General features: G+C 35.4%; 1 protein-coding gene across 2 annotated transcripts in view; it reads left to right on the forward strand.

The window, feature by feature from the left end:
* The window catches only part of ZNF280C (zinc finger protein 280C), a 65,685-nt gene that overhangs the window by 23,567 nt on the left and 16,418 nt on the right, over positions 1–25,700 (forward strand). Inside the window, exons 4-13 of one of the 2 annotated variants that reach the window (XM_012458747.2) lie at positions 2,595–2,660; positions 2,761–2,897; positions 6,566–6,677; positions 9,590–9,760; positions 9,912–10,018; positions 14,754–14,977; positions 16,318–16,475; positions 17,354–17,454; positions 18,229–18,375; positions 24,256–24,387. In XM_012458747.2, the coding sequence (XP_012314170.1) occupies positions 2,595–2,660; positions 2,761–2,897; positions 6,566–6,677; positions 9,590–9,760; positions 9,912–10,018; positions 14,754–14,977; positions 16,318–16,475; positions 17,354–17,454; positions 18,229–18,375; positions 24,256–24,387 (1,355 nt within the window). The remainder of the gene's footprint in view (positions 1–2,594; positions 2,661–2,760; positions 2,898–6,565; positions 6,678–9,589; positions 9,761–9,911; positions 10,019–14,753; positions 14,978–16,317; positions 16,476–17,353; positions 17,455–18,228; positions 18,376–24,255; positions 24,388–25,700) is intronic. The other variant, XM_064361200.1, reaches the window with a different exon arrangement.

A 25,700-nucleotide genomic window follows, 5' to 3' on the forward strand; every position in this document is an offset into this window, starting at 1 on the left:
AATGTTCTTTTCTTTTTGATATATTTTTGGAAAGGCTGATATTGGTTGTTCCTTTATATGTATAGTGCTTCTTTCAGAAGCTCTTGTAAAGCAGGCCTGGTGGTGGTGAACTCTCTAAGTACTTGTTTGTTCGCAAAGGATTTAATTTTTCCTTCGATTATAAAGCTTAGTTTGACTGGATAGGAAATTCTGGGTTGAAAGTTCTTTTCTTTAAACTCTCTTAGGTGAACGAATGCACAGCAGAGCAGTTTCAAGGACACGTTTCTCCAGAGTTTTAGACGAAGTCTTACTGCTGTTTCGTACATATGCCGGTATTGGGCTGGAAATGCCAGTTTTGGGATTCTGCACAGAAAGTGTTCGCAAACTGCTGAGTCCACACATGAGTTTAAGGATGTTAAATATTGGTCCCCACTCTTTTCTGGCTTGTAGGGTTTCTGCTGAGAGATCTGCTGTAAGTCTGATAGGTTTCCCTTTATGGGTAACCTGACCTTTCTCTCTGGCTGCCGTTAGTATTTTCTCCTTCATTTCAACCCTAATAAATCTGGCAATTATGTGCCTTGGGGTTGGTCTTCTTGAAGAATATCTTTGTGGTGGTCTCTGTATTACCTGGAGTTGAATATTACCCTGCCTTGCCAGGTTGGGAAAGTTTTCCTGAATGATATCCTGAAGAGTATTTTCCAACTTGGATTCATTCTCTTCATCACATTCAGGTACACCTATCAAACGTAAATTAGGTCTTTTCACATAGTCCTATATTTCCTGGAGACTTTGCTCATTCCTTTTCATCCTTTTTTCTCCAATCTTGTCTTCTTGTTTCATTTCACTGAGCTGGTTCTCGACTTCTGATATCCTTTCTTCTACTTGATCAATTCGACTGTTTAAACTTGTGCATGCTTCGCGAAGTTCTCGTGTTGTGTTTTTCAGCTCCATCAATTCACTTATATTCCTCTCTAAATTGTCCATTCTCGTTAACATTTCATCAAACCTTTTTTCAAGGTTCTTAGTTTCTTTGCATTGGGTTAGAACAAGTTCTTTTAATTCACAGAAGTTTCTTATCACCCATGTTTTGAAACCTGCTTCTGTTATTGGGACACACGTGTAATCTATTAAGCCTTGTTCCGTTACTGATGAGGAATTGCGATCCCCTGTGGAGGGAGAGGCACTCTGATTTTGAGTATTCTCTGCCTTTTTACGCTGATTTCTTCCCTTCATTATATATTTATCCGTCTGTTGTCTTTGTAATTACCGACTTTCTAAATAGGTCTCTGAGCAGACGTCCAACTTGTTGATTCCCAGTGCCGAAGTCTGAGCAATCCACTGCGCCGGCCAAAACAGCGGTGTTAAGATGGATGGTGCTTTTCTGCCCGGGAATCTCCGGACTCTGCACCAAAAACTGGTGCGCTAAAGCGCCAGCTAAACTGCCGCGCTGGCCACAAGAGTCACTCTGGCGACACATGGGGCTCCTCCGCTGGGAATCTCTTGGTCCGTGAGCAACAAATATTTGTCTGAAAGTGTGGCGTCCTCTCGTTCTCTGCGCTTTCACTGGGAACTACGAGCCCGAGCTGCTAGTGATCAGCCATCTTGGATCTCTCCGTATTAGTTTTAAGAGATTGTATCAAAAAGGGTATTGACCCCACTAGAATTTTTCTATATTGATAACTCAGAATTTAAGTGATTTTATTGATGTTTTATGTGTAAGCCATAAAATATTTTAGCATATGGAATGTCATCTAAATGTTTATGTAGAACTACAATGAAGGCAGAGGAGGAGGAGAAAAAACTTGTGTTTGGTAGACTATAACCACCAAAAAGTAGAAATAACTCTTAGTGAGTGGATTAAGTAATACTTATCTTGAATTTCTGAATTAAATCATTATCAAGTTGTTTGAGGAGATTTTTCTTCTGGAAGACTTTTGTAGTGTTTACTCATAGACTACTGCATTTCTGTGATCAGAAAACAACTCTACTTTTGTGTGACCCTTCACTTGATAGAAATGTTTTATGGGATCTGGTTCTTTTCTACTAGGAGAGAAAAAAGGAAAAATGTTGAGGTTTTATGGATTTGTTAATGCTTTGTACCTTTTCCTGTTAAGCAATTTTAGGCAAATCACTATTCTTCCAAATTTCAATTTGACTCCTCAGTAACCTAGAAGTTACGGAGTTTCGTATGGGTACATAGGTGTGCAATCTTAAACTGATCCAGAGGGTTTTGTGAGGCTCAAACTGACTTCCGATGTAGTAATAGATTTGAAACCCTTTACATTAATCAGCTACTCTGGAACTCCAGGTTCAATTTAGTCTGTAGTCTCTGTTAATTTCCTATTCAGAACTCAAGAGTAATGGTGCAAAAAGATAATCCAGTCAGCCTCCCATCATGAAACTTCCAGATGTTTAGAGGTGTGAATGTGGCACAGGGTTGGGGAAGGGTTTGATTTCAAGTCATGGGGATCCAAATCTGTACACAACCCTGTCATCATTAATGGAAAGAAATATACTTCAATTATAGGTTATATAAAGATATATTTTGGAGGGATTTTTCTATTATCTTAGTATATATTTCATTCACATAACAAATTTTAAATATAATTTTATAGATATTTTGAACAGAGGCCACTCCAGCTCATCTTCCAAAAGAATAAAGAGTGAGCCAGCCAGTCCAGGTACAGTATTACTATAGTATTTCAATTTTAAAGTGAAATATTTTGACATAATTGGTTGTATAGAAATATATTCAATATATTGTATAATTTTAAAATACAGGTATTCCTGAAATATTCAGGACTGCAAGTCAACGCTACAGAGACTCATCATCAAATGCAGTGACAACCTTGCCTAGATTTCATCCTGAATCTGAATCTTCACAAAGCTCTGCTACTGTTGACAGTGAGTCTAAACCTGTAAGTGTTTATAAAATTAAACAATTAACTCAGGGACACATTGGCTGTTATAATACTGAGTTAAAATTGTGATTTATCAGCCGGGCACAGTGGCTCATGCCCGTTATTGTTGGCACTTTGGGAGGCCAGGGCAGGCAGATCGCTTGAACCCAGGAGTTCGAGACCAGCCTGGGCAACATGGCAAGACCACATCTCTACAAAAATACAAAAAATAAGCTGGGCATAGTGTTGTACTACCTGTAGTCCCAGCTACTCAGCAGGCTGAGATAGGAGGATTGCTTGAGCCCTGGAGGTCAGGGCTGCAGTGAGCCAAGATCATACCACTGCATTCCAGCCTGGGTGACAGGGTGAGATCCTGATTCAAGAAAAAAAACAAAAGCCAACACAAACCCCAAAATTGTGAACTATCATAGTTAGTTACCATTTCAGTAGAAAAGTAATCCTCATCTTTATGATACACTTCAACCAAAACCCAAAATAATAACTGCAGGAATTATCTAACGCATTAATAAACCAGCTAATATGCTTAAGTAGATACAATATTGAAAACTATACTATGTAAATATGAGTTAAAAAGTATGATCAGGCTGGGCATAGTGGCTTACTCTGGTAATCCCAGAACTTTGGGAGGCTGAGGCAGGTGGATTGCTTGAGCACAGTAGTTCAAGACCAGTCTGGCCAACATGGTAAAACCCTGTCTCTACTAAAAATACAAAAAAATTAGCCAGGCACGGTGGCATGCACCTGGAGTCCCAGCTACTTGGGATGCTGAGGCAGGAGAATCGCTTGAACCTGGGAGGCAGAGGTTACAGTGAGCCAAGATCGCACCACTTCACTCCAGCCTGAGTGACAGAGTGAGACTCTGTCTCAAAAAACAAAAATTAAAAAAAGTATGATCAGTAATGAACATTTTTAAGTTAATAAACTGAAACAGGTGTTCTTAAATAGGAAAGAGTGTTCTGAAGTCATTGCTGCTTATTCTGAAAACATACTTTCATAGGTTAGCTTTAAAAACTTCTAGTAAAAGTAATAGATAATGGTAATACTTAACATTTACTGGGCTGTTAATATGTACACATCTTTGTGCTAAATGCTAGATATAAGTTAATCGTGTTTAATTCTTATGGCACCTTTATGAGGTAGGCATTTTTTTGTTTTTTTTTTGGAGCCAGAGTCTTGCTTGCTCTGTCTCCCCAGGCGGGAGTGCAGTGGCACGATCTCAGCTCACTGCAACCTCTGCCTCCCAGGTTCAAGTGATTGTCCTACCTTAGCCTCCTGAGTAGCTGGGATTACAGGCATGTACCACCACACCCAGGTAATTTTTGTATTTTTAGTAGAGACAGGGTTTCGGCATGGTGGCCAGGCTGGTCTCGGACTCCTGACTTCAAGTGATCCACCTGCCTTGGCCTCCCAAAGTGCAGGATTATAGGCGTGAGCCACTGTGCCTGGCCGAGGTAGGCATTATTATTATTCCCATTTTATAGTTGAGGAAACTGAGGCTCAGAGAGGATAAATGATTCACTCAAGGATACACAGCTGGTAAATGATGGATCTGGGATTTCAATCCAGGTTAACCCAGAGTTTTAAAAATGTGTGTATACACACATCCATTTATACATTTAAGCATATACTTTTATTTACTTATTTAGAGACAGGCTTTTGCTCTGTCACCCAGTCTGGAATGCAGTAGCATGATCATAGCTCACTGCAGCCTCCAACTCCTGGGCTCAAGCGATCCTTCCACATCAGCTTCCCAAGTAGCTGGGACTACAGGCACACACCATCACGTCCAGCAAATTTGGCTTTTAATTTTTTGAGATGGGGGGATCTCACTATGTTTTGAACTCCTGACCTCAAGCTGTTCTCTGCCTCAGCCTCCCAAAGTATTGGGATTACAGACGTGAGCCACTGCACCCAGCCCCATTAAGTATGTACTTTTTAAGTGGAAGCACTGCCTTAGAGCAGTGGTGTAGTCCACAGACCCTTAAGATTCCCTAAGTCTCTTTCAGGGGTCTGTGAGGTTAAAACTCTTGTCATAAATATTTGCACTTTTCACCGTATTGACATTGTAAAACTCTCCAGGTGATTGTAATGTGCAACCAGGGTTCAAAATGATGGACAGATATTCTCGAATGAATTGAGAATCCTACATAAGGAAATTTTATTTAAAAATTTAAATCTATTTCATTCTCCCTATCTCAACTCTTTCAGGCAGGGAAGGAGAGTATTATTATCTCTTTTAAAGTCCGTTTGATATAACTTAAGGACACAGGCTTTGTAATCAGGCAGACCTTAGTTCTGATTCCAGCTCCATCATCAGTAACAGGCTGGGTTGTACTGGAAACCTTAACTACAAGAAATTTTAGTTTACCTATGTATAAAATGTGAGATAATATTAGGTCTTTATTAGTACTATTATGACAACTACTTAACATAATACACGTACTGTGAAAGAGGCAAGTACGTTTTAAATACATAATTATTGGTGGCTGTTACTTCAGTTGGAAAGGTAAATAACTTGAAGCTCAGAAGTAACTTGCCCAAGGTTACATAGTTAAATAAATGGACAGGTCTTCTGAATCTCAGCCTATTGCCTAGTCTACCTTACTGTTATAGTTGTTATCTTTCTGAACTATTTTATGAGACATAAGAAATTCCCAGTTGGTAAATTATTTAACAGGTTATTTGTTGAATAATGTGTCTGCTTTCTGAAATTGTGGTACTTAATTTATCAGAGATGTCACCTCAGAAAAGGTTGAAAGTGCTATCTTTATTCAGAGGAAGTGCTACCTTTATTCAGAGGAACTTCTGTTAACTATTTTTGGATATTGCAAATGGGTATTTTCCACTTTTAAGTGCAAATATTTAGAGAAAATATTTACTTTGTGTTAAGATTGTGCTTGGTTACAATTAAGTCATAGTCTAAAACCTAATGATCTCAAATTGTAAGCACAAAACAAGCAAGCAAGCAAAATCTTTATATCCTCATTATAAAAGTAACATGTAAGGAGGGGCAGGTTAGAAAAGAGACAGGGAAGAATACATACTGTATTTTGATTTTTGTTTTCTTAGATGGTTAGGGTGACATTAGAGTATATCAATCAGGACTATATAATACATATTTCATGTCTGTTCCTCATTTTTCACAGAACATTGTACTGGGAACGTTGTGCTTTGTCATTGGATATTTCTCAAAAAATGTTATATGATAGTATCATTTAGTCATTTCTTTATTAGGCATATAGATTTTCAGTTTTTGCTATTATAAATCATCATTAAACATTTTCATTTCTTTAGCATAGCTTCTTAGAGTAATTGGAATAATTGGACCAAAGAATATGAACTTTTTAAAGCCCTTGATAGATACTGCTAAAATTTCCTTGCAGAAAAGTTGATTCAAAATATAACCTCTACTTTGCCAATAATATTATTTTTAAATTTTAGTGTTTTATTTCAAACTAATTTTAGATTTACAGAAAAATTAAAAAAATAATATATAGTTCCCATATATCCCTCACCCAGTAGATGCTAATTTTGACAGAAGCTGATAATTACCTTTGTGTTTCATACCATATTAGTAATTGGGTTATTAAGGTTCTTTATAGTATTGACCTTTAAATTTACCTCTGTATAAGTTTATGAAGCAAAATAATTATAACTTTTTACAGGATTCTACAAAGAATTCACAAGTTGAATCGGATAATTCTTCAATCTTACTGTTTGACTCGACCCAGGAATCAATTCCACCATCCCAAAACATACCGGCAATTTTTAGAGAAGGTTTGGTTTAGCACTCTTTCATAAAAATTATAAAAAGAGACTTGGTGAATATACATATGGAATTAAATTTCTGTTTTAAAGCCTATACCTTCATGTTAAGTTTTTCATATATTATAACGTGGAATAGAGCTAATCATTTCTGAATGCCTTTCTTGGGTGATATATAAAATTATATTTAGTAATAGAATATTTTATTTCTTTCTGTTAAGTTGGCTAGCACATGTTCTTTGCACTCTTTCTCACTTGGCACCAGCCATGGACTGAAAAAATATAATTTCTGTGAGTCAAGAAAGACCCCTGATGCCTTAAATACTCTGAAAACAAGTATTAATTATTTGGAAGACACTTAGTATGAGAAAAGGTGCATGGTTATAGTTTATTCTCAATAGCCTAATGTCTTTCTATTCAAATAAATGATGTAGATATGTTAGTTAAATATGATTATAGAGTAGTATTATAAAATGAAAGAATAAAGAAATAGTGATTTCTACATGGTAAGTATTCAGTAAATATACATTGAAGTAATAGTGGAAATTTTCTAGTTGAAGTGTTACAGTTCTTTGAAGTCTACCTTAACAAAGTTCTTTATCAACCTAAAATAGGTTAGTATGCCAATAAAAGAATTTTGTATTGTTGAAAAATTCCCTATAATCAAAACAATTACTGTTCTTTGTATTAGCTAGTTTGATATATTTCACTAAATGGAAAGAGGGACACAATGATTTTTTGAATATTATTTACTCATAAATCAGTATATAACCTTTACCAAGCCGAAACAAAAGAATTATAGTAATAGGAGTGCCAAAAATATTTTCCCATTTTGATATTATTTGGTTTGATATTCACCTATCTAAGTGTCACTTATCTAGTTAGTAAAATAGCCAAGAACCAAAATAAACAGAGAGATAAAATAGTTGTTTTAACTCGGGTTTTGCAAAGCACATGATCTTTATTCATAGAAAAAGTGTGAATTCTTGAAACTCCTAAAGGGTAAAGACAGTGACTCCTCCTCTCTCTCTAAGATTAATAAAGAAGAGAGTGGAACTTTGTCCTGAATAGTAAATAGGGTTGTAGTTGATTGGAAGATACAGGTTTAAGCCTTTATTCTAAACATTTCTGTGGCCTTTATCAAGTCATCTAACCCCTTGATACCTCAATTTTGTCACATTATTAAAATACTTTCATTTTACTCGCATAAAGCATTTATTCTCCAGACCTGAAATGAGCCATTGGATATTAAGTTTTAATTCTTGCTCTGTTTATCTCAGGGCTTTTTTGAGGCCCAAATAAGATAAGTGGAAAGTGAAAAATGCATTATCAGTTTTAAAGGACTTGACAATAAACAGTTATTAGAATGATAATCATGAATGGTAATATGTGCTGTATGTTCAGAAGCATGATTAATGGACTTCTGTCTAAGATGATCATGGAAAGTTCTTAGCGAAAGTTGGATTTGAACTAGATTTTGAAGAATGAAAATAGGGTTTTTATCAGCACAGATAAGAATAGGTAGGGAACAGCACGAGCAAAACACAACGGAATTAAATAAGCTAAAGGGTCAGAATTTAAAACTATTGAGCTCAGGTTGATTTTATTTAACTTAGATTTATCATGCTTAAAATAAGTATATATTAAAACATCTATTTTTATTATCCAGCTGGTTATATAATCAGTTACCTAGTCCAAAGTACTAGCGCACTCATTGGTTAAGTAACCTAAGCGTCTCAGAAAAATGTTAAAGTGATGACACAAAAATTACTGTTAGGTGCCTTCAGTATAGCCGGCAGTAATCATGTTCTTTGCAGATGGAAAAAATCATTTGTGTTTAAAGAAAAAATTACTTCTATTTTATCTCAAAGAATGAAACACAGATTTAACAGAGGAACCCACTAATGTAATACTCTTATTTTCCTGGCATATATCTACTCTACTACTCCAGTTGTACAGTTGTGAATTTTAAAACACGATGTGCCATTTTAAAACCCTTATCACAAAGTACAACTGTATATTATTTTCAAAAATCACTTGTGCTGGGTCTGGTTATAGCCTAAATACCCCATTTGTTATGGAAATGCCCTGAATTACATAATCCTTTGGTCTTTAAGATGGTGGTTCTCAAACTCAGAACTCTATTTAGCAGTGAAATTCTTACTCAAACAAAATTTATGCAGAAAGCTAATAAAATGTAAAAGGAGAGTTTCTTTATCTGACATGCCCATTATATTTTCTAAGACCCATTGGACTTAGGGGAACATACTTCGAAAGTCATTATACTAACTTTAAACCTTTTCACATGAATGAGTGAGGTATTATCATTCAAGATTAGTTGTATATAGGGAATAAACAAGATAATTTAATCTGAACCACCTGTTAGGTTTGTTAGGTAGAAAAAGAACCAACTTGAATTTTCCATTACACATCTTAAGTTTTTTAAAAAAAATTTGAAAGTGTTTCTCAATGTTTAGAAAAATTTTTTAAATATTTTACAAACTCAAATGCATTTAAGCATCTAAATATAAATTGATGTGTAGAAACGTAACTCAGAGTATTCTCTGGGCTATAACTTTTATTTCTTTTATTTTGCTTGGAATTTTTTGTTCTAACTTTTTTCATGATACCTGTTTATGTTTTCTTTAGTTGAAAGCGTTTTTAGAATATAAGTTTATTTTGTGAAGTAAAGATATGTAGTTCATAGTAGTTAGCTGTTTGTGTAATTTCTTTCTACTTCCTCATATAAATTTTAATCATTCTTTGTCATTTGTATGATATGCTAATTAAATTACATTACCTTTAGTTCCAAAGTATTTTTGCTCAATTTTAAATATAAGGCCATTTTAGTAGCAGTTTTACATAAGCTATATTCCATATTAAAACATTTACAAATATCTTTCTCAATATTTAAATCTTTGTAGGTATGAAACATACTTCATATGTATTAAAACGTCCTTCTACTTCTAAAGCAAACAGTGTTACTCCAAAAAAACCAAAGACCAGTGAAGATGTTCCTCAAATAAAACCCTCCACTTCATTCTCTTCAACTGACTCTCCTCCAGTGACATCCTCCCTCGTTAGGCTAACAAAAGGTAAGCATGAAATCTGGCGTGTAAAAAAAAAAAATTGTATTACTTATACATGCGTTTTAGAAATTGTAATGAATTTTAAAACCATTATTAGTGGTCGTTTAAGGTTTTAAAAAGATGAATTTGAGTCTTAAAAGACCTTAATTTATTTTAGGCACAAATACCTCACCTCCATATGATGCCGAAGCATATTACCTAAGAGCTTGTCCAAAGTGCAATGTTCAGTTCAATCTTTTGGATCCCTTGAAATACCACATGAAGGTAAAACTGTTTTCAGAATTCAGTTTTTAAAAATGTTTATAGATTCTTGAAAATATTAAAAATTTATATACAGCAAATGCTAGTTTATCTAGATATTTAGATAAGAAACCTTCTTATATTGATTTCCATGTAACTTAAAATTGATATTCACAATGATTATTTTTATAAAAGATTTTAAAATCCTTTCCAATGATGAAATTTTTAAAATTAAGTTTGCTGTGGATAGAACTGGAGGCAATTATGTTAAGTGAAATAAGCCAAGCATAGAAAGACAAATATCACATGTTGTCGCTCATATGTGAGAGCTAAAAAGTTGATCTCATAGAGGTAGAGGGTAGAACGATAGTTGCCAGAAGCTGGGAAGGGTGTGTGTGGAAGGGTAGGGGAACATGAAGAGAGGTTGATTATTATGTACAAATAAACAGATAAAATGAATAAGTTCTAATGTATGGCGCAGAGTAGAGTAGAAAATAGCTAGGAGAGAGCACTTAAAATGTTGCCAATGCAGAGACATGATAAATACTCGAGGTGATGGATACCTCAGACACTCTTGATTTGATCATTATATATTCTGTGCACTTAAGAAAATATCACATGTACCCCATAAACATGTATAACCATGTATCAATTTAAATTTTTAAATTAAGTTAATATGCACTACAGTGTATGCCTATTGCATTTTAATTTAATTATTTATTTATTTGAGACAGACTCTTGCTCCGTGGCCCAGGCTGGAGTGCATTGGCACAATCCTGGCTCCCTGCAACCTTTGCCTCTCCAGTTCAAGCGATTCTCTTGCCTCAGCCTCCCGAGTAGCTGGAATTACACGTGGCATCACCATGCCTGGCCCATTTTTGTATTTTTAGTAGAGATGGGATTTTGCCATCTCTACTCGAGACCAGGCTGGTCTCGAACTCCTGGCCTCAGCCTCCCAGAGTGCTGGGATTATAGGTGTGAGCCACTGCACCCAGCCTGTGTTTTAATTTTAAATGAAAATAATGTATAAATTGGAATATTTTATTGTCTAAATTACACCATTCTTCATACTTCTTGTAAAGCAGGTGTTTTATTAGATGCTTAATCTTTTGTGTAAAGTAAAAGCTCCTTTTGTTTACCTTATTTTTTCCCCATGGTGATATATGCATGTCACATTACTCTATGAAAACCTTAGTCCTTACATTTTAATTTTCAGTGCTCAGAAATAAACTCTTAATGATGGAGCATTTCATTTGAAATGATAGTTTTAACTCAATCCATAATATAGTTTATGTTGTTATAAGTGAATTCTAGCTTTATATTAACATAGGAAGTTCTTGAAATTAGGTTTTAGGTAATTTTCACAGTACTAATGGAGTATGTGATTAAGGTAACATTCTACTTAAAATATGTTAGTAGATATTACAGTATTATGTGTGTATAAAGATAGTCTGTATTCTCCTCGCATGCCCTGAATACATGCCCTGTAAATGACAGGAAGAGGCAAAGGAGGCAAGAAAAAAGTCAGTGTTGATTATATGTGGGAAAGAAGTGATGAGAAGAGTACAAAGCAAAGAAGCAACTTAGGAAAAGGAATTGTTCACTATTTCAAAGATTGACAAATTTTTATTAAAATTCAGCATTTTACAAGAAAGAGGGATTAAAAAAGGAGTTCTAAAATTCCAAATACAAATTTCTTTACTCTGAGGCAAAACTATATTAGATCTTTCGCCATTTCCACCTCTTTGAGTGTGTTTGGGAAAGGGGAATCCCAAGTCTCACATTACCACTAATTCCCTTGATATCTTCCAATTCTGTTTCATGGTGTTGCTCTTTAAGACACAGATGTATTCACTCACATTGTAAGCACACCCTTTAGCATTTTTATACTGTCCTTTTTGTCTGTTTAGTGCTTTTTGTTTGATATCAGGCTCACAACCCTTGCTTTCTTGTTTCCATCTGTCTGCTACATTCTTTGCTTATCCTTTTATTTTCAACCCTCCCAAATCGTCTTCCTTTCTTTCACCAGAGTTGTTTTTTCTTTTGTAATCCTATATGAAAACTTATTTTCTTTTAGAAGTTGAGTTAAACACTTTATATTCATTGGTAGGAGAAATTTTATTGGTCTGATAGGTTTAATTGGTCTTGGTTTTATCACAATGTTTTGTTATGCTTTCTTTGTCCTTTTTTTTAGAGTCTTTCACTTTGTGATTTTAGGAAAGTTTTCTCTTTTGTTTTCCACTCTAACTTGTTTTAGTATGTAGTCTTTTTTAAAAAAAATAACACTTTATTGAGGTATGATTGACCTGTAAAAATCTGTATTTATTTAATGCATACAACTCGATGAGTTTGGAGCTAAGTATACATCCATGAAACCATCACAGTTTGTGTCATAAACATAACCATCACCTCCAAAAGTTTCCTTCTGCCTTCTTTATTATTATTACCTGTTTGCGATATGAACACAATAGAAAAATCTACACTTTCTAGCAAATTGTTTAAGTGTGTAATACAGTATTGTTAACTCTATGCACTGTTCTATATAGTAGATCTCTAGGACTTATCTTGAATAACTGAACCTACGTACCTTTTGACAAATAGCTTCCCATTTTTCCCTCCCTCTAGCACTGGCAATCACAATTCTACTCTCTGCATCTATGAGTTTGACTATTTTAGATTCCTCATATAACAGAAATTATTGAATATTTGTCTTTCTGTGACTGCTTATTTTCCTTGTGTGTTTTCCAAATCCATCCATGTTGGTACAGATGATAGTATTTCCTTCTGTTCTACGGCCGAATAATATTCCATTTGTGTGTGTGTGTGTGTGTGTGTGTGTGTGTGTGTGTGTGTGTGTACACACCACATCCTCCTAATCCATTTGTGCATTAATAGACATTTTGATTGCTTTCATGTCTTGGCTATTATGAATAATGCTGCAATGAACATGGGAGTACAGATGTCTCAGGATTTTGATTTCAATTCCTTTGGGTGTATACACAGAAGTAGGATTACTGAATCATATAATAGTTCTATTTTTAACTTTTTGAGAAACCTCCCATGTTTTCCATAGTGACTGCACCAATAACATTCCCACCAACAGTGTAAAAGTGTTCCCAATTTCCCACATTCTCACCAACAGTTACCTTTTGTCTTTTTGATATAGCTGTTCTAATAGGTATGAGGTGATAGCTCATTGTAGTTTTGGTCTGCGTTTGCCTAATGATTAGTGATGTTGAGCACCTTTGCACATCCCTGTTGGCTACTCGTGTGTCTTCTTTTGTCTGTTCGAGTCCTGTGCCCATTTTTAAATTAGTTTGTTTTTTTGCTATTGAGTTGTAGGAGTTTCTCATGTATTTTGGATTTTTACCCTTTCTCAGATATACTTTCTCCTATTTTTTTCTCCAGTTATTCTTGGAGAATTCTTCTAGAGAAAGTCTACAACTATGAAGTATATACAATAAATAAATTTTATCTCATTGGATAAAAAAGGCTTATGTATGAAAGTATTCCACATTAGGATCAGTTCATATGATGTCTTGATTTCATTCATGAGGTAGATTTCCCCTTCAGATATTTAAGCATTCTAGATAGAATATGTTGAGATATTTAAAATGTAACTGATGCTTCTTTTTTGTGCCCCACACATTTTCTAGCATGTTAAGTCTGGAGAATGACAGGTTAGCTGTGCTCAAAGTCTAGTTCCAACCAGGCCTCACTTAAATATTCCTGTGTTATTTGATAATCAAGGTTATACATAATAGCATGTAAAACTACCTTTTAAGGTATTTTTTTTTTCATTATTGTAGATTTGTGGGTACATGTGCAAGTTCATTACAAGGGTATATTGATTGCATGATGCTGAGATTTGGACTTCTACTGATTCTGTCACCCAAATAGTGAACATAGTACCCAATAGGAATTTTTTCAGCCCCTGCCCTCCTCACTCCCTCCCCACTTTTGGAGACCTCATTGTCATTCCATCTTTATGTGTGTACCCAATATTTAGCTCCCACTTGTAAGTGAGAACATAGGATATTTGGTTTTCTATTTCTGGGTTAATTCATTTAGGATAATGGCCTCCAGCTGCATCCATGTTGCTGCAAAGGACATTATTTCACTCCTTTTTATGGCTGTGTAGTATTCCATAGTGTATATGTACCATATTTTCTTTATCCAGTCCACTGTCGATGGTTATCTAGGTTGATTCCATGTCTTTGCTGTTATTAATAGTGTTGCAATGAACATACAAGTGTAGGTGTCTTTTTGGTAGAATGAGTTATTTTCCTTTGGGTAGATACCCAGTAATGAGATTGCTGGGTCAAATGGGAAACCACCAAACTATTTCCACAGGGGCTGAACTAATTTACATTCGTACCAACAGTGTATAACATGTAAGCTGTATCTTGACACAGATATGGAACGGGTGATTTTTGGCCACGAAACAAATTATTATTAAATATTTACATCTAAAAAGAAAAATTGCAAGAAAATGTATTAGATAGATATATAAACATCGCTGATCTTAAGGTTTTCAATTTGTTTTTGAAGTTAATCCTTTATTAAGATAGTAGGTGTTTGTTGTTTGGATTTTTTAGAATATATAAAGATGGAAGCCAAAATTTTGGTGAATATCTTTCCAGATATATTGCCAAGCATAGTTTTATGTCATTGGACCTTAGATGTAAACACAATCATTTTTTAGGTATCTAATCTTAAAAGAGATATAGACAAGGCTCATATTTTTTTCCTCTTTCAGCATTGTTGTCCAAACATGATAACTAAATTTTTGGGAACAATCATTAAATCAGAACGTCCATGTGCTGAAGACAAAAATGAGATTGATCCAGAGACAGGAAAGTTGATCATGTTAGTCAATGAGTTTTATTATGGAAGGCATGAAGGAGTCACTGAGGAAGAGCCAAAGACTTACACAACCTTTAAATGCTTCAGTTGCTCGAAAGTTCTTAAAAATAATATTAGGTATGTAAATGCTTATTTTTCTTTCTGTTTGAAAGTTGGGATATGACAGATAAGAATATAGTATCTTTACTTTGCTGTGCCATCTTTGTTAAGTAATTCTAATACTTTCTACTAAGAACAGAGGCAGATTATCATGTTGAAAAGCTTTTGTCCCTTCTTGTATTTTAAGAGTTTGACTCCAGGATCCACCTAGTTGTATTGTTTTCAGATAGCTTAAGAAAAGACAAAATGTATTTTAATTTAGGGGGAAATTACTTTTTTTCCCTACACTTATCACTGAACTGGGATTTTCTAGCTGACTTTGAATCGTAACTTTTCTCCTTGTCATAAGAAGAACCACTATGCAGCATGACGTCCTCCATACTAACCTTATTTAAAGCTCAAATTTTTCAATTTTAAAATACATTGCAGACACTTACCAAAACAAAAGAGAGTTTTGGAGGTGTGAAAAAGAGATAAATGCCCAAACCTTCACAATGATTGCTATCTAGGTGATGACATTATTACGTCTTTCAAGATTATTTTCTTTAGTGATTCATAATTGTAAATAGTTGACCCAGTCTTAAAAGTGTTGTTTGCATTGAATAACTTTACTTTGAAATTCAGCAAAAAGCTTTAGTAAGCTCTTTGAAAAAGGTATGCCCGTTTATATTGTACTCTCTGCCATTGAACATCATTGTTCCTTCTCTTCAGAAGCCTTTTAGAGAAGCTAAAATGGCAGAATGTAAAACTGAAAAATAGTGCTACACAGGGCACAGCCTGCTAAGAAAAATAGTTTGTGCTAACGGTAAGCCAATATAATTAGATAAAACAAAAGGTTATTGTAATTATAGACATTGAAATTGCTATTGCATGCATTTAGAAACTAAGACACAAATAAGAATATACCAGCAGTTTGTCTTTTGAGCAGCTGATTTCAAAACTTTCAAAGACTTGTCTCTTCACTGTAGCTGCTTTTAGTGATAAGGTTTCCATCCTTTCAGTATTTTATTTTAAAATATAAATGGTATTTCATGTATGGAAAAGAAGCCTGCTATTTTTCTTTGCTATAAAAAACCTTTTAATCTAAAATAATGATAAAACATTACAGCAAATTAGTGATGTTTCATACTAATACATTAATGGATTATTTTAAAAACAGATGAAAAAACACCTTACTGAGCCACTTAATGAAAGTAAATTATTTAAAGTACACACTTTTCTAGAGGACTTTCAGGCCTTGGAGGTGTTATTTTGAGTCATAAAATTACATTTTAAAAATTTAGGTTCAGAGACTTATTTGCGAGGCTTTTCTTTGGTTATAAGTCTGAATTTTTTCTCTTGTTGGCAATTGTTTATAGGTTTATGAACCACATGAAACATCACTTGGAACTTGAGAAGCAGAACAATGAAAGCTGGGAAAACCACACCACCTGCCAGCGCTGTTACCGGCAGTATCCCACACCCTTCCAACTGCAGTGCCACATCGAGAGTACACACACTCCCCATGAGTTTTCGAGTAAGTGAAAGTTTCTTTGGAGTCCTGAATATTATTGATCATCTGAACTGTGAGGAAACCTTAAAAATTCTGACAGAAAAAATAATAAGAATTAGAGCTTGTAATTTGAGGGCAAAATTGAAAAAAAAAATTACAACTTCTATAAATTTAGATGAAATGTGTTGCTAAAGCCAGGTTCAGTGATGGTGCATGCCTATACTCCCAGCTACTGAGAAGGCTGAGGCAGGAGGATCACTTGAGCCCACGAGTTCAGCACTGTAGAATGCTATATCAATTACACCTGTGAATAGCAACTGCACTTCAGCCTGCTCAACATAGCCAAGACCCTGTCTCTTAAAAAAAGAAAAAAAAATTGTTAAAATTGAAATCCCTCTTATAAAACAATTCATTAGTGGAAATTTCCTTGGCCTGACGCATGCATTGTATGTAGAGGACTAAATTAGAACACCCAAATTCCATGGTTTTCAAATTTGAAATCAATGGTCTTGATTTACACTTTAGACAAAAAGTAACTATAATGTTAGTTAAGATTTAGAGCCTGAGAAGCGGATAGATTTGGTTCAGATTCCAGCTTTGCCTCTTACTATAGCTGTGAGATCTCAAGCAAGTTACTTAATTTTTCTGTGCTTCTGGTTCCTCATCTGAAAAATAGGAATAAAACTAACAGTACCTTCTTCAATGATGTTATAAGAATTAAATATGCTAATATAAGTCATGTCCTTGGAACAGCATTACAGAGTTAACAGCTATAGAATTGTTAGAACCACATCATTGTTACTTCTACTGTTATTATTGTTGTTGTTATGGATGTACAAAATGAATCTTTTTTTATATACATCCTTAAATGGTATAATGTGGTTTTTTTTTCCCACTTTCAGCTATTTGCAAAATCTGTGAATTATCATTTGAAACAGAGCATATTCTTTTACAACATATGAAGGACACTCATAAACCTGGTGAAATGCCATATGTTTGCCAGGTACACATTTTATTGTGTAGTTAAGTGTTTGTTTAATTTTCATGTGCCATGTAATAGTATTGTTCTTTTGATTTGTTAAAACTATTTAAATAAAATTAGTTACTATGCTAAAATTGAAGACCCTCTTCATTAGTGGGAACCCCCTTGGGTTTAACTTATGCATTATATGTAAGGGGGTGGACTAGCTTTTTTTGCCTGTGGGTTGTAGTTTGCTGACCCCTGCACTAGAGAAGGAAATGCCCTGCTAGAGAAAGACAAATATGTGGGTTATCATATAGGGAAGATTATAGATATGCCAGAGAGATGGGAAAATCTCTTAGTTATAGAAAATCAAATTAAACACTTTGAGATCAGTGTTGCAGAATTTGAAGTGGCTTCCAGTAATAAGAAAGTGAGATAAAGATAAATTGACACTGGCATAGCATGGATGCTATTTAAAATCTGAAGAAGAGAATACTGTTTTATATATAGCAAGAAAAGCTTTTTAGAACAAGACTTGGCAGAGCTTGAAAATTCACAAGCTAGAGGATGGTAGATTTGAAAACAAGAAGAGAGTCTTGCTGTGTTTTGGAATATATGCCTAAACTTTGAAAGATATCTTTCAAAGGTTATCTTTATTATTTGCAGTAATACGATTCTTGGTTGTATAGGCAGCAGAGCTGGACTAGTAGTGCATAATGTCCTTCCAAACAAATGACCCGTTATTGCTACCTTGATGTAATTACAAGACGTTATAAAATTTCAAGTTAAATTAAGCCTTCTTTATATTTCTAGGTTTGCCAGTTTAGATCATCAACATTTTCTGATGTAGAAGCTCATTTTAGAGCAGTGCATGAAAACACTAAGAACTTGCTGTGTCCATTTTGCCTCAAAGTTAGTAAAATGGCAACCCCCTACATGAATCATTACATGAAGCATCAGGTGAGATTAAGCAGTTCTTACTTATTCATATTGTCTTAGTGAAAAGATAAAGATCTGTATGTATAGATCTATAGCTACATCTATATCTATCTATAACTTAGAACATTGGTTAGATTTATTCTGGACAGAAAGCAAAGTTGTTCTGAATGACACAATTTATAATTTATGCTGAATTACTTGTGAAACTCTCACTTCTTTTCCTTGCTTACTTTCTGGTGACACTGAGAATCATAAATAGTAAAAGTTCTGAAAGATAGCTAGACATAGGAACCCCAAAGTGGAGGAAAAAAACAGAAGATTCGTGAAATATTTAGGTTAGTTATTTCAGGACTTAAGGGTGGTGGAACTGGGAATGATTTTGAAGGTGCTTATCAAGAGCAAGAAAAAGAATAAGTTTGAATAGAGGAACATAAGATTAAGGACTCATAACCTTGTGTTTTCCTCTTTCTCTAGAAATCTTAGTTCCACTTTCTAGCCCGCTTTTTATTATGAGACATGTGGTTGTCATCTGTGACCCAGAATTAACTTTTGTAGCAGCCAGTAAAAGGAAACAGCAAGAACACTTACAACCAGATATGTGAACTATACCAGAGAACTATATTTAGGTTGTAACTTATTTCCTTTGTGACTTTTGCCAGTTCTGCTATATAATTTCTGGGATACCAGTATTGATGCTTGCATCTTTCCCTTGAATTCTGATTTTATGCTTACTGATTCTTTTCCTCAAACAATTAAAGCGTCCTGTGGGCTGAAAACTTTGATTAAACAGTGGGCCTATTCTTGAGTGTTTGAAACAGCCATAACACCTTTCCCAAAATCAGAAGTCAATGGATTTAGTAAATCTGGTCATGTAATCGAGCTTTGCCTCCTGATCACCTCATTACATTTTGTAGTATTGATTGCATTGTCTCAGCAAGTTCATTCAGTACTGACTCTAACGTGGCCCTTGGTTCTAGTCATTGGATGATCATGAAATCAACTTGTTGTTAATTGGGGGAAAAAATCATAAAAATAGAATTTCCAAATACATTCAGATTACCTGTGTTATGACTTGGATAGTACTAGTGTCTCTTTTTTCTTTTTTTTATCCTGGTAGGCCACCTCACCCTTGAAAACCTTTGGCAATATCTTTCTAGGGTTTTCCCAACAGTGTTCCCTCTGATGTTAATAAGTGTTCCCCTCTTAACTTGTTCCTGGTAGAAGAAATTTAGTGAATGGCTGGATTTACGAAGTTCATAGGGGTGTTTTTTGTTTATTTTTAACAACAGGACTTTTCAGAGCTTTTAATATGCTAATAGATATTGTAAATCTCCAAGCAAGGGACATAGTACAGTGATGGTCCTCAAACATTTCTAACCTTTGAGCCCTTTATTTGCATAATACCTACTAATATTTCTTGAGGTGTAGAGTTTGGGAAACACTGTTCTTGGTGCTTGTATTTCATTTTTTGGCCTTTGATTTTGAAAAGAAGAAGGGAACATAAAGCATTATCTGTGACTATCTAATTATGGGTCTTTTAACATAATTATTTCCCCTATGCTTTACTAAGCTCCATAGTGATATAGATGTAGATTTGGAGGGAGTGATAACATGCTTAGAAAGGTAAGAAAGACGTAGATGAATCCACTATGTGAGTTGTTTCTCATAAGTGGTTTATCTGATCTGTAGTCATTCGTCATACCCCAAGTTGTATGCCTTTACTTGCCATATGTACTGGAAAGAGTTACCCAACAGGTTTGGGTTGCTCAAATATTGCACAATTTCAGAAGTGCCTGCTAGTATAACTGGCCCTTGGCTAAATCTTGGATATTCAGCTCCTAGAATGTTCTCTGTGTTAGTAACTGATAAGAGAGTTTTACATGCCTGGAACCTTGAGCCATGTTGTACCAGTTTGTCAAGAAAATTTGCAGAAACGATACGGTTTTTTTGTTTGTGACCACTTGTTTTTCTTGCAGGGTAGGAGTCATCTGAAGATTTGGTGACATACCCCATAAAAAAACCTAAGCTCTTAGACTTGAGAGCTTTGCTGTCAAGCAACACTTTATATGTGTTGCTGCAGTACATTGTGAGGGATTAAGTGTGTTCTGTGTGACTCCATTGAAACAGAGCTCTTAGAAGTTGGTGCCTGGTAATCCTCTAGAGGCCATCCAATATACTATTTTCCTTTATTAATCCTACTCTTTACCCTTACACTGTAATAAAACATAGTTGTGAGTATAACAGTGTCTAAGTCCTATCGATCCTTCTGCTGAATCATCAAATCTGGGAGTAGTCTTTGGAACCACCGAGGTGCCACAGGTGCTTAGTCTGTTTGAGCTGCTATAACATTACTATTATAATATAGACGGGGAACCTTAAACAACAAGCATTTATTTCTCCCTGTTCTGCAAGCTGTAAAGTCCAAGATCAGGGCACCAGCAGTTCAGTGTCTGGTGAGGACCTGCTTCCTTGTTTATAGATGGCCAAAAGACTCAAAACCTGAGCTAAGCAATATTATAAACTTATAGTTGAGATGGCATTATTAGTGCAATTTTATATAATAAGAATTATTGACTTATGGTTTATTTTTGAAGACATTGATTGCAACTTTTTCCTAAAAATAATATATTATTATGTCTTGAGTGGTTTTGGAGTTAGCAATGCAGTTTATACAGTTTTTAACAAAGGATGAAAGACTCCAGATGTGTTAAATATCTTCATTAGCTCTTTAATTATAACAATAAGCAGTTAACATATACTAATCACTTACCATTTGACAGCCACTGGTGCTTTTACATGCATTATCTTGTTCAGCCGCCCTATGAGGCAGGTATATGATTGTTTCCATTTTATAGATGAGGAAACAAAGCTTTATAGAAAGTAAGTAATTTTCTCAGTGTCACATTCCCTAATAAATGATGGAGCCAAAAATTGGTTTATAGCCCAAGCTTTCACTGCAGACTCATATTCCACACTGACATTAAGTCTAAAAGCAGAAATTGCAGATAGTTACCCTTGAAAATCCCTCAAATTGGCCAGGCGCAGTGGCTCATTCCTGTAATCCCAGCACTTTGGGAGGCTGAGGCAGACGGATCACCATAGGTCAGGAGTTCGACATCAGCCTGGCCAGAATGATGAAACCTTGTCTGTACTAAAAATACAAAAATTAGCTGGATGTGGTGGTGCATGCCTACAATCCCAGCTACTCAGGAGGCTGAGGCAGGAGAATCGCTTGTACCCGGGAGGCAGAGGTTGCAGTGACCTGAGATCATGCCACTGCACTCCAGCCTAGGTGACAGAGTAAGACTCTGTCTCAAAAAAAAAAAAAAATCCCTCAAATCACCCAAAACCATATAGTATTCATATCAAGAAGTTCAACCCACAACTTTTTCTCTACCCTTGGAACAAGTTACTGTTTATTCGGTTAAACATTATTTTATTTTTAAAATGTATCCGCTGAGCACTATGACTCACACCTGTAATTCCAGCACTTTGGGAGGCCAAGGTGAGTGGATCACTTGAGGTCAGGAGTTTGAGACCAGTCTGGCCAAATGGTGAAACCCTGTCTCTACTAAAAATACAAAATTAGCCAGATGTGGTGGGCACCTGTAGTCCCAGCTACTTGGGAGGCTGAGGCAGGAGAACTGCTTGGACCTGGGAGGCAGAGGTTGCAGTGAGCCAAGGTCACGCCATTGCACTGCAGCCTGGGCAACAAAAGCAAAACTCTATCTCAAAGGAAAAAAAAGTATCATCATTGTGATTAGTAGCACAATGCAAGCATACATGCATAAGAGAGATATGCAGGACTTGAGTACAATTTAGGACTAATAGATTATTGTCTCCCATCTTGGGGCTCTGAACAAATAAACGCTCATTGAATGAAATGGCAAACACTTTGAACTAGTTAAATTGTGCCTGCTGCTCATTTGTACTCTGTCAGTCTCTTGCTGTTTGCCTCATTTTATTTCTTAATGAATACTTGAGTGCCTAATATATGCCAAGGACTGTTTTAGGCATTGGGGATACAGGATTAAGCAGAGCAAGGTTTGTACTCTCTAAAATGTGCATCATGGTAGAGAAGGAGTGTGTGTGTGTGTGTGTGTGTGTGTGTGTGTGTGTGATGTCAGAATATATATATGTATGCCAGCTGATGGTAAGTACCATTGGAAGAAAATATAGGTAGAGAGGGAGTGCCAGGGCTCAGTTGAAGGAGGGGTTTCTGTTTTTTTTTTTTCAAATGGTGTGGTCAAAGAGGGCTTTTCCAAAGGGAATAAGAGAGTAAGTCATGTGTCTATCTGGGAGAGAATGTTCCGGGTAGAGGGAACAGTAAGTAGGTAATGATATAAACGTATACCTAGGATATTCAAGGCAAAACAAGGAGGCCAGTGTGGCTGGAGTACAGTAAACAAGTGAAAGGAAAAGTAATAGGGGATGAGGTTGTAGCAATAGAATGCAAGCCAGATCATATGAGGACTTGTAAGCCAGAGGCAGGATTCTGGAGTGTTATGGAAAGCCAGTGGAGGGTTTAAAAGATCACTGTGACAGCTATGGGAAGAATAGACTGTAGAGAGAGAAAGGGTGGAAATAGGGAGAAGATAGAAGGCTATTGCAAGGGTCCTCGTAAGTGGCTCAGACAAGTATGGTATCAGTGATTGGAGGTGATGAAAAATGGAAAGATTATACATTTTTTTGAGGTATCACTAACAGGTTTTACTAATTTGTTGAATGTGGGATGTAAGAGAAAGAGAAGAGTTAAGAGTGACCAAGCATTTTTTTGTCCTGAGCAGCTGTAAGAACTTATTTCCCATATACTGAGATACTGGGAGGAGTAGGGAAGGAACAGATTTTGTACCCTTCCCCACTCAGAATGAATGAGGGGGAATCTAGAGTTCAATTTTTTTGTCCGTGTTGATTTGAAATACCTATTAGACATCAAGAGGTGTCAAGTATGCAGTGGGTGGATGCTATTTAAAGGCATGAAACTGGATGAGGTGTAGGTAGAGGCAGAGAAAAAATTTGTGGGAACTATACTCTGGGGGAATGAATATTCTATCTCTCATCTTAATTTGCTGTCTGTTACTTCACTGGGTTTTCTTTCCTCCTCTCTCTTGAGCACCTACAAGTAAATCTGTTTATGTTTATTGTACCTATGGTATGATCCAGTGCACCACATTTCTATAATAGTCTGAAGATGATACTGAAATAGTAATGCAAACATCTTATCTTTATATATCGCTTTGAACTTTGTAAAGAACTTTAATTCAGCAAATGTCTTCTGTGCATCAGTAACTGTACTAGGTACTTTCATACACGTTACCTCATTTGATTTTCCTAAATGACTGTATTTTATATGAAAATGACGAACTGGTGGAGATATATCTTTAAAGAAAGCATTCTTTTGTATTTGTATGTTGTTCTAAATTTATAATAAATATAAAATATATTTTAATCAACAAGAGCATATACATAAAGATTGCAATTGATAACGTATAGTAGAAAGAACACTAACCAGCTATGGGCAAGTGACTTAAATTTCTCTTGGGTCCTGTTTCCCATTGGTAAAATAATGGGACTAGGTTTGAGGGGGGACTTAGGGATTTCTCAAACAACAGATTGGGATCTGTTCTTATTTATGCCTCTACTATCAGTATAGAAATTTTCTAATTAAAACCTAATTATATACTTTTTATCTTTGATGCTTATATTGTAACGAATGCTTTTGAAACTCAGCTAATGCAAGGAGTACTTTTAAGTAAAATAATAGATAATTTTGGATTTTCTGTGATGGGAGATGGTAAAATTCTGGTTGTAAATTTATTTAGATTTTAAAATTAAGAGCAATTTCAGGTCCTAGGATTTGTAGTGGTAAAAGTTATTATATCTAATATTTTCTGTAAACAGAAAAAAGGAGTTCACCGTTGCCCAAAATGCAGACTACAATTTTTGACCAGCAAGGAGAAAGCTGAACATAAGGCCCAGCATCGTACATTTATAAAGCCTAAGGAACTAGAAGGATTGCCTCCTGGAACAAAAGTGAGTTCGCGGGGGGTTCAGTGGTTTTTTGCACATTCTATCAGTTTTTTATTTTTGTTTCATATATATATATATATTTATATTTATTATACTTTAGGTTCTGGGGTGTATGTGCAAATCATGCAGGATTGTTGCATAGGTACATACATAGCTATGTGGTTTGCTGCCTCCGTCCCCTCGTCATGTGTATCTAGCATTTCTCCCCATGTTATCCCTCCCCAACCTCCCAACCCTCCACTGTCCCTCCCCTATTCCCCCCCAACAGACCCCAGTGTGTGATGCTCCCCTCCCTGTGTCCATGTGTTCTCATTGTTCAACACCCGCCTATGAGTGAGAACATGTGGTGTTTGATTTTCTGTTCCTGTGTCAGTTTGCTGAGAATGATGGTTTCCAGATTCATCTGTGTCCCTACAAAGGGCATGAACTCATCATTTTTTATGGCTGCATAGTATTCCATGGTGTATATGTGCCACATTTTCCTTGTCCAGTCTATCATCAGTCGGCATTTGGGTTGGGTTCCAGGTCTTTGCTATTGTAGACAGTGTCGCAGTGAACATACATGTGCATGTGCCTTTATAACAGAATGATTTATAATCCTTTGGTTAATACCCAGTAATGGGATTGCTGGGTCAAATGGAATTTCTATTTCTAGGTCCTTGAGGAATCGCCACACTGTCTTCCACAATGGTTGAACTAATTTACACTCCCACCAACAGTGTATTTTTAATTATTATGGATAGAAGGAATAAGGTCTAGTGTTAGGTAGCTCACTAGGGCAACTATAGTTAACAATAATTTATTGTATATTTCAAAATAACGAAAAGAGTGGAATTGGAATGTTCCTAACACAAATAAATGATAAATGCTTGAGGTGCTGCATACCCTAATTACCCTGATTTGATCATTACATATTATATGCTTGTATTAAAATATCACATATACCCCAAAAGTGAGTTTTAAATATGCTATATTTTTAACATTTTGCATGATAATAGAAACTACTGCCTGGTTTTATCTATTGAATATAATATTAAATTTGACCTCTGATTGTTATTAAGACTTTAATTTAGGTTTTGTCATTCTTATTCTTGTAAAGAAAAACTTCTAATCATTGTTTTTTTAGTTGATTGACATGGTTTGTTGGAGGGGTATTTCTAGTGCAACTAGATTGTAGACTAAGTTGGCAGGTTGTCTCAATATTCTGTAGGCTGTTTTCGAGCTATTCCAGTTGTCAGTGTGTATGTCTGTTTCAGTTGCTAGACTATAAGATAAGATAAGGAATTTAATTTATCTTTATGTCCCCAGCATCTGTC

The sequence above is a fragment of the Aotus nancymaae genome, unplaced genomic scaffold (assembly GCF_030222135.1).
Source record: "Aotus nancymaae isolate 86718 unplaced genomic scaffold, 86718_ANA_hifiasm-v0.15.2.pri h1tg000004l, whole genome shotgun sequence".
In the NCBI taxonomy this organism is placed as follows: Eukaryota; Metazoa; Chordata; class Mammalia; order Primates; family Aotidae; genus Aotus; species Aotus nancymaae.